The sequence below is a fragment of the Limulus polyphemus genome, unplaced genomic scaffold (genome assembly GCF_000517525.1).
Source record: "Limulus polyphemus unplaced genomic scaffold, Limulus_polyphemus-2.1.2 Scaffold2078, whole genome shotgun sequence".
Taxonomy (NCBI): Eukaryota; Metazoa; Arthropoda; class Merostomata; order Xiphosura; family Limulidae; genus Limulus; species Limulus polyphemus.
The window spans coordinates 23,264-33,492 of record NW_013667688.1 but is presented as its reverse complement, the minus strand read 5'-3'; the positions used below and the strand labels follow the sequence as shown (position 1 = coordinate 33,492).

At 29.2% G+C, this 10,229-nt stretch overlaps 1 protein-coding gene across 1 annotated transcript in view; it reads right to left on the bottom strand.

Annotated features, from left to right (window-relative positions):
- Positions 1-1,164: 1,164 nt before the first annotated feature.
- Positions 1,165-10,229, bottom strand: part of LOC106465860 (protein strawberry notch homolog 1-like) — a gene marked incomplete at its 5' end in the record, with an annotated part of 30,827 nt that continues 21,762 nt past the window's right edge. Inside the window, 6 exons of the mRNA XM_013926103.2 lie at positions 1,165-1,789; positions 2,509-2,705; positions 3,113-3,189; positions 3,486-3,647; positions 3,849-3,941; positions 9,571-9,665. Coding sequence (XP_013781557.2) covers positions 1,704-1,789; positions 2,509-2,705; positions 3,113-3,189; positions 3,486-3,647; positions 3,849-3,941; positions 9,571-9,665 — 710 coding nt within the window. The remainder of the gene's footprint in view (positions 1,790-2,508; positions 2,706-3,112; positions 3,190-3,485; positions 3,648-3,848; positions 3,942-9,570; positions 9,666-10,229) is intronic.

The following is a 10,229-nucleotide window of genomic DNA, read 5'->3' as shown; positions in this document are numbered from 1 at the left end:
GGAGACATTGAGCTTCTGATTGGTTATTCATGTCATATATAGAAGTGTTTATAAGGGAGCATTTCTAAAATTGGAAGGAGGTGAGGGGGGTGCCACTATGTTTGCTTTATTACGTGAAGCAATATCTTAGCAAATAGAAAAGATAAGAACTTCTTATTTTATATTCTAGCTTATAAATATTTGTAATTTAAGTATCTAATTCGTATGAAACTAGACTTTGACTTCACAAACATCTAATTTGAACCAGTGCTGCATTCAACATATCACGTGACACACAAAATCAATGTTTATCTGTGTTTTTTTAATAGTTACTTTTAAATTAACAAACTGAGTAATGTATGGTTCTAAAATTTGAATTATAATCTACAGTTTGATACCAAACTTATTGACATAAGTTCATGAAATAGTAGTCAATACAATTTTGAATGTGAGTCAACAAACAAAATGAAATGGCCTTTCACCTGTGACCCATATAAAAAGGGTTAATGGATATTTACAAGACATTCTTTTCTATATACCATGTGCATCTCCTTCCCCTCCATTTTTTCATAAAAACCTCATCGTAGTCATGAAATAGTTAAGAAGGATCTCAAAGTACACTTAATGTTGAACATTTGGTATTTTATCATAACCTATTTCGTATGCCATGCTTTTTGTCAAGTGCCTTTTGTTAACTTCAAGAAACAGCTGTCATATCTGATGAATGTTATGAACTGTAATTAAACACAAATTGTATTATTTTATAAAATATAGATACCTGAAATAATGGATGGAAATTTAATTACAACTAAAGAGCATGCAAGTTCTTAACCTCTTACAGTATAAGATCAACACCCAAATTAGACCAATACATGTCACAGTCAATAAAAGAACAGTCCCAATCTGCTGCCCAATATATGTAAAACAAAAGAAACTGGCCATAGAGCTACATAAACCATGAATAAAAAATCCATGAAGACAGTTTAAACTGAAAACTAATATAAGATTATGAACCAGTTTAAAAACAGGCATAGAACATACTACTGTGAAAAATGTATTATTCCCACCTTCTCTTAATTTTGCAATATATAAATTCTTGTTATAAATTTAAATTATATCACCATAAGTGGGAAGTTTTTGATATGATTTATTGTCACTGACCAATCAAGAACCACAAAGACAATATTTTCTAACCAGATAGATGTTTTATTGACTTTTCTATACAGACAAGCTTGCTGGATAAGGTGATGCTGAACTAAGAATCATTAACCTCATTGCATTATGTAAACAAAGAAAGAGCAATAGGCTCTGTTTATCACGAATGAGAGGAGATCTACATCAAAGACAAATCAAATACTAGAAGACAAGTCTATGCTACAAGATATAAATAAAAAAAAAAAATTTTTAGCTCTGCAGTTTCCTCGTTAATATACACATACACGTATCAAAGAAGAATCTAATGGAAAAGTTCAACACTGGAGCACATGTATGGAAGAGTTAACTTAAAAGCTAAGAAGTTCCTACAGTTTTTTGTTTCAATTCATTCTTTTCACAGTCACTTGCTGGTTTTACCAATACTTATTTCACCAGGCTCTAATAGGTTCTGACCAAGAAACAGTCTAAAGATTTATCACAAAAAAAGGCCCACTTCATACAAGAAACGGCACACACATTTACAGTTACAGTGGTCATAGTGGCATCTGTGGGTTAAAAAATCACCTTGATCAATATTTGTCACAGTAAGCCTTAATGGAATCTTCTGAAAGGATGTTGATGAGGGGAGCTACACAGGCTGGTGGAATGATGCTACCTGTAAACAACGAAACAAGTTACTTTTTTGGTCACAAAAAATATATTACTAACACCATGCTCGTGTTCTCATATTAGCATCAGTCTTTTATATATGTACGTATGTATGCGTTTTTTGCATACATACATATACACATCTATGTATTGTAAGCACTGTAATATTGAAGACAGGTTCAGGTAAGAGATAAGACTTAGAAGTTTTACTGGACTATTATTATTTTTATCTTTAAGATGCATTCTTCTTGTAAAATACCAAAGATGTTGAAGTATTGCAATACCCCAGTAAAGGCACCATTTCAAAACTAATGGCAATGCAGTTGAAATACCTTTTTGGCAACTGTTTGTTTTCAAATAATAAATAATCAGCTATACTAAATTACCAGTAAATTTAAAGATTTTTCTCTGCTATAAGAATAGAAAACTTTCTATACATGTAATTTTATTAGTATGCATAGTTAAAACTCCTTGTGATGGGTAATGATACAAACTTCTCAGTACAAAGTGACATCTTGCTTTATCAAATACAATATTTTGGCAAAAATAACCTGAAAATCACACCAAAACTACCAGTTTCACACATTCTTCATGACTAAAACTACATAAACTGACAATTTTTTGTATCAATTACTCAAGTATAATACAGAGTTCAAGTTGATCATGAACTAGCTCTATTAGACATCACACTTCCCATAACTTGTTTGCAAGTATATGTAAACTCACCTACTATACGTTGCCCGTCCTGTGTGCGTAGTCGAACAACTTGAAGTTTGGAATTGTGTGAACCTTGTACAGAAAGAAGTACACTTTCCACCTTGGGCCAGACGGCCAGAACTGACCCACTCAGAACATAGTAAGTTCGTCTTCTCAGTCCTATATCACAAGTCAAGCCCATAGTTTTCCGTCTGCAGCTTCCATACCTAGTTAATAATAATAATAATAATAAAAAAAGTTAGCTTTGAAATAACAACCTACTTTGTGATGTAAATTATATTATCATAATTTAATTTACATACTCAAGTGCATCACCCAGCAACTCAATACCTATACTCTACCTGTTAATTATATATTAGTGACAGCATGAAATGATCAGTTACAAGTCGTTCAAGCTCTAGACAACTATCAATTAACATAATATAAACATAAACCTATATACCTACATTTGTAAAAAAATGTCACACAAACAACAGGTTTTTTTTTCTACATGTGCCTTTTAGAAACTAATATACTCAATATTTGTGAAAATTAGTTAACTTAGGAAGTTATGCAAAAATATCTTCTGAATCTGTCCCTGTACAATTGCTAAAAAAAAAGAAGGTACATTTACCAGAATTGATGACTACAAAGATTTTCTGAACCTTTGTAGTTGTCTTCCCAGTGGGGTTTTGCATCATCCGGTAACACCTAATGAGGATTAGATCAAATAAAGTAACTCAACAGGCCAAAAAAAAATTATAGTTCATATAATCAAAATTGTAGGAACCAACAGGTTAGAAAAAAGTGAATATCAAGACAACCAACAATTTGAAACAGTTAGAATGAACAAGTCAAATAATATGGAAAAACAAAACTAAGTTATTTCACATAAAAAATGAATAATTAAATTGTTGGGAAATATTGTAAGTATATACAATTTCTAATATAAAAATTCTTAATTTATTTTCATATTTGAAAGAAACTACAGGATATTTTCAACCCACCCGCTTGTATTTTGATTTCAATTCTGACAACGTTTCTTGTTTTGCTTGCAAACCAGTGTTGGGTCTATACACTCTAAAGGTTACTTTCTTCTCACGTTTATCCTTTAGCCTTTTTGCAGAGTCACAAACTGCTAAAATAGCTGTGTAGTGGTCATTTCTTGCCTGAAATTAAGTTTCGAACTTTGCTTAGAACTCTTAACATAAATCTTTACATTTAAGATAGATCTACATATAATATTATAAGGTACATTGTACGACTGATTCAAGGTTTTTAATAATTTCTGTTCATGACAAAAAATATTTTTACTGATAATTAAAAATAGGAATAATTTGGTATAAATTTCAAATAGAAATTACACAAACCTGTCGACTAATGTAGAAACCTTCATCTTCTCCTTCAAGTTCATTCCACAAATTTGATGCTGCCTCCCAACTCATTCCTCGCTCAACAGCAACCTGCAGAAGGAAATTTCATAAGTATTTACATGCATTTTAATACTTTTCAATTTCAAACTTTAAGATTCCAAAGTCAAATCTTCATAAGTTTTTCAAATCTTCATAAGTTTTGGAGCTTGAAAGTTATTTCATAGACAGTGGTCCTATAACTTATCAAGTAAGTTGCTCTCAAAATATCCATTTAAGTATTAAACTTTGTGGTGTAGCCTATAATAAAAATCATTTTACAAGGTGTGATCATTCTTTCCAAAGAAATGTTTCAAAGCAAAATTATACTTTTCAGGCCTGCAGATGCACATGTATAACACTTTAATATTTCAACTATTCCTTACAATTATTACCCATTTAAATTACAATCCAATTATAACACTTATAAATATGGTAACACATTGCAACTTGATGGTAGACAATAAAACACTGCATTTCTATTCATACAAGAATATTTGTTTAAATTTAACATCAAATATAATGAATTAGAAAATTATCACCACTTAAAATAAGATTGACTGACCAAGATTAAAATACATTACTAACTGGCATAGTTAAGTTGCATGGTTTGCATACATATGCAGTTTCCCAGGTCAGAGGAACACAGAATTTGTTTTACAACTTTTCCAGGATTTTGGATAATTTGTAAATATCCCAGGTTTGTGGCCAGCCTGTATTATTAACATTGGTTTTGATTTTTTTAAAACTAAAATTGCCAGAACAATATAATTTGTTTTACTTTCTAAGCATACATATTATATGTATTAAACTAATAACCCCTGTACACTTTTTAGTTAGCTTAAACCATTTTTTTCTGACAATATACAATGAATATTCAATTCAGAAAACAAAAAAAATGTATGGTAATTGTAAAACTCATTTATATGATTATACCATAAAACCATATTTCACTATTACAGGTAGTAATACAGCAGTTAGAAACAATACAACCCATTTTTTCAGTATATGGTATTTTAAAAAGGCTATATCCATTTGATTTTTATCCCAAAGTTAATTAGTATTTTGTTTTTCACTACATCTTTTCACATTGTCAAATCTTGAAATCTTAAAACAAAATGCATACTTCAATATAAAAAAACAAACATTCATTTACAGTGCTTCTCTTAAAAGACAAATATTTTATGTATTAACTGAATGGACTGACCCTGTATTGTAGAAGCAATGTTGACTATCCAAAGGTACAAAGTGTATTATCATGAAATGAGGCAAGCTTTTGGTCAGTACAAGTATATCATACACAAAAAATCAGATGTGTTACTAAAGAAATTTTTGTACTAAAAATGTTTCTGTGAAATGCCAAAGTTAATCTGATTGAGATTTTAATGAGTAATTTGGAATGCAAATGTGAAGAATGAAAATACTTTTATCTATTGTACATTTGCATAATCTCTTAAATGCACATCTAAAAGATTTTGCAGTATTCCTGTATATTCTATCTGGTATTTTCTCTCCTTTACCACAAACTGTTGTGAAATCAGCAATGTCAACTCTGACACTGAATGCATAATACCATGTTGAACAGCATTCTATACAAGGTTGAGACATGTACACTAACTCCCCCATCTGCACACAGAGGTTTAAGATAGTCTTGAAAAATTTTAGAGCATTGATAGAACATACAAACACTACAATTCAACAGAGCATTAACTCTTTCCACACAGGGTCAGTTGATGCGACAGATGTTGTAACCACAAAGTAAACGTAACTTTTAATATGCTTTGTATATTTTCATGAAACTTACCAAAGTTTCAGTAAACATTACAAATCTTTATTAATACACAAAAATCTAATTTTTTAATTAATTATTTTTACTAAACATTTGTTCACGAATATATGAAGACAAAGTGTTGACTGCTCCGAGTGCAAAGTGATTTTCATGTTAAGAGTAACAATACTTTTCTTCATCTGATAATTTTCAAATTTTATTTGCACAACCTCTAAAACATCCTAACTAAATATTGAACATTTTTTTCCAATAAAACTTTATATTTGATCTGTTACTTTCTCTACCCTAACTATATGAACTTGTTTGATTTGACTGACCTTATTACCATAAAAATATGAAATAAATTTAATTTACTCTTTTTTTTTCTAGCATGCCTACAGACTAACAGGAAGAAACTACAACTGTTTATCCCAAATAGCTTACAGCTCATAACAGTATACATCTGTTTATGCATAATTTTATTGGTTTATTATCATTTGAACCATATCTCACTAATAATCCCACCACACAAATTGTAAATCACTCAGTAAATGCATAGCTCAAGTTATCACGTTGAATGATGTAAAAAGTTTCTTGTGGGCATAACCCATGAAGAATTTGTATTAGTTAGTTTCATTATCTTACCTAATGTAAGGCAACTGTCTAATTCTTACATTTTAGTTACTTTAGTAATAATAAATAAAGAATATACTTGAAAATCAAGAAATATAGTACTTAACTTTGACCTCTTTTGTTTAAGCTTAATTTTTTATGCTAATGTTGCTAAGTACACTAAATAATTCACCTAGGAACCAGAATAACAACATGCAAAAAGCAAACAATGTCCTATAACTATCATAATTTTTCTGGCTTTTTAACTATGAGATAAAAGCCATTAAACGTTCAGCTAATCTTGTTCATGTGTTTCCCATGGGAATGAAGTTTGAACTGGAAGTGAAATAGACAATTCTTTGTATAGAAAACAATATAATATGTCATTTAATAGATTAAAGCATTGACTTTCTCTTGGTTATAAATAATACAGTATAAAACATCAGAGTGAACTACTAGCAACTTGTGAGATAGAGAATGTGGCAAGCGGGTCTGATTTTCTAGTTTATAGCTCCATAAACAAATAAGATCAAAGGCTATAAAAATTATGCTTTGCCTGAGTAATATCTATATTAGATTTACTAAAGTATGTATTCTCGGCATGGTGGTAAATCAATTAGAGAAGAGGGAAGAACTAGAGAGCAAATGTCACAATTTGCATACTAGGTGAGATTGAGAATTTTTTAAACATTTCCTTAAAAAATTAAGAGCTTAAAACTTGTATATTGTTAAAATTTGATTTACTAACTACACTTTAACGCCAAGTTTATTTGCGTATGTGACCACTCACATGTACTCATTTAAAGGCATTATAGTTTTGATATTACTAACTTTTAATATAGTATGTATATCTTCACAAAATTTGGCAAACATTTAGTAAACATCACAAGTCTTTCAGATGTAAAAAAAAATCAGATTTGCCCTTGAATATAGTCTTTTTTTGTGACTAGTCTGAGTGCAAAATGATTTTTATGTTAAAATTAAAAATATATTTCTTCATCTAAAAACCTAACATTTCATTTGCATAATATCTAAAACCTCCTAAATACATTTCAAACATTTATTTTCAGTAAACCTGTATATTTTATCTAAACTAACTATACAAGGTAGGTCAATTTGACCGACCTCATAACAAAAAAACAAAACAAAAAACAATTAAATAAATCTAAATTACCCTTATTTTCTTTCTAGAATGACTTCAAATTATAACATCAGACTACATTTGTTTATCCTAAGTAGCTTTATACATCTATTTATACTTTACTTTATTGTCCTTTGAACTGTGTCCAACTACTTGAGGAACATGGAGCTCATGTCATGCTACTGAATTACATTACCCACGAGCTACTCGTGTGTGCCTCATGAAACATTTTTATTATATTATTATTATTATTTATTTTACCTAATATAACTTTAACTAACCCAAGAAGATTCTTATTATTATATGTTGGTTACTATTATAATAATAAAGAAAGAATACACAAGAAGAGCAAGAAGTAAGGTACTTATCCAGGACTATTTTTTGCTGTCGACTGTCGATGACACTTAACCCTACTCTTTTATACTAATGGTAGTAATGTACCAAATTATTTTTATTTAATTAAATAATTCACCAAAGAACACAGAATAATCACCTGCAAAAAAATATCCCATAACTATCCCAATTTTTCTAGCTTTATAACTATGCAACAAGAGCTGTTAAATATTTAGCTATGCTCGTCAATGGGAATGAAGCTAGTACTAAAAGAGAAACTGAAATTCTGTGTCCACAAAACGTAATATAATACATAATTTGATAGATGAAATCCTTGGCTTTTTATTAGTTATAATAAATATCATTAAACTTAAGATAACTATTAACAAATACTGAAAGAGGATGTGACAGGTGGGTGTGTGGAAAGAGGGATCTGATGGCTCTGTAACCAAACAAGATTGAAGGCTATAAAAACTATGATTTGTCTGAGCAATGACAATATCATAGTGTAACTTACATTAAATTTCATACTTATTGGAAGGGTGGTGAATCAAGAGGAAAACTCTAAATAAAAAAAGCACATTTCTCACACTAGGGGAAATTCGGGATTTATTTGTAATACTGCCTTATAAAATCAAGAACTTAAAACTTGTGCTATTATAATATGGATTATTAGGTACAATTTAATGCTATACTAATTGGTATAGCATAAACAAATGATTTAATTAAATTTTTAACATAACTAAAAAGTCATGACATACACATTTTGACATACTTGTGGCAAAAGGGTTAATACAAGCTGTAAAATTGTTCTATACAAGGTATAATACTACTTCATGTCAAGTTACATTAGTTTTTATAATTACTGTAACTGTCATATTCACCATTGCTTTTACTTCCTTATTATCACTATTATGGGCTTTCTAGAATAATATCTTGCTTAGAATTTAATTTTATTACTTTTGGCTGTTCACTCTGTTGTAAAATAACAGGGGTTTAGCTGAAATTGTATTTGTTGTATTAAACAGACTTCATAGTATGTTTAGTTATTTTTTTTTCATTATATTTAAGTTGGTTATATTTTAACTAACTCACCATATTATTGCTATTTATTTTATGATTCTGTTATTCATTTAATTTGTTGTTTATTATTAATTATTACTTTATATCTTCACAAAGAGAAGTTTTTCCTAAACTACATGTACAAAAGCCAAACAATAAAAGGTGTTATATTAATTTATCTAAGACACGAAGCTACATTGCCAAAGCCAATCAACCCTTTCCAGTTCAGTGATCTTGTTGTTGTTGTTTTACAAGAACAAAATGGCAATAAAGTTTTGAAAACTTCTGTCTGATCTCTCCATTCAAATTATCTACAAAATAATAATAATAATGCAATTAACTGTTGGTTTTATCTTGTTTGTACATATAGAAAATGTAATAAATTTTTTGACAGGTTTTCTATGGAAATAGAATAAGATATTCTATGTTGTTTCTTTACATAACATTCATTAACAGTATTGGTTAGAATGTTTAATATATTTATTATTATCATAAAATTATTTTGCATTTTTAGCATAATACATGAACTTAGGATTAACCTAAATCTAAGCTCATGAAATACTGGAATTATGCCCAAAAGTATTGCTAACAGCAAGAGTACCCAACTGACAAAACAATACATCCTAATCTTTGCAAGTAAGAACATAAAAGTGTATTTAATTACATATACTAATTACTAGATTTATTTCTCTTCTGTGTAAGTAGCTTGCTTTGAACAGGAGCTAATATTACACATTTTACATGGTTTATAACATTACATCACATACCGTGTGTAGTTCTGTTCTGGTCAGCACTGTGGCATTTTTTCTGATGAATACATTACACTTTATTCTACAAACTTCATCTCCTGCTGTACCCATGTCTACAAGGTAAAAAATTGTCAACTTTAGTTCAAATACATAATATAAAAAGTAGTTTTCTAAATGTCCTAATTGTAAAGAAATCCACCATAAGATTAATGCTTGTATTGCATGAATATGCTCTTTTAGATTTGTTTTCTTTATCTTTAATTTTAAAATTTATTTTTAAACTGAAAAAACTAGTAGCTAAATATATTTTGCAAAAGCCATAAAATTACACAAAAGTAATTTTGAATACTACATCTTAACCCTATATCATATCTGATTTGTCTTGTTCAATTTTACAACACTTCACAAAAACTGGTATTTCTCTATACTTAATTTACTAAAAAATCTAAAATTGTGTTTAATATTTGTTACTTTAGTTTGAAATTTCCATAGTTATTTTTATATTGATAAAATCTTGTAAGTTCAAATAATAATACAAGTTAATGATTCATTAAAATAGCATTATACATAATACTTGTGTCTATATATATATATATATATATATGTGTGTGTGTGTGTGTGTGTGTGTGTGTGTGTGTGTGTGTGTGTGTGTGTGTGTGTGTGTGTGTGTGTGTGTG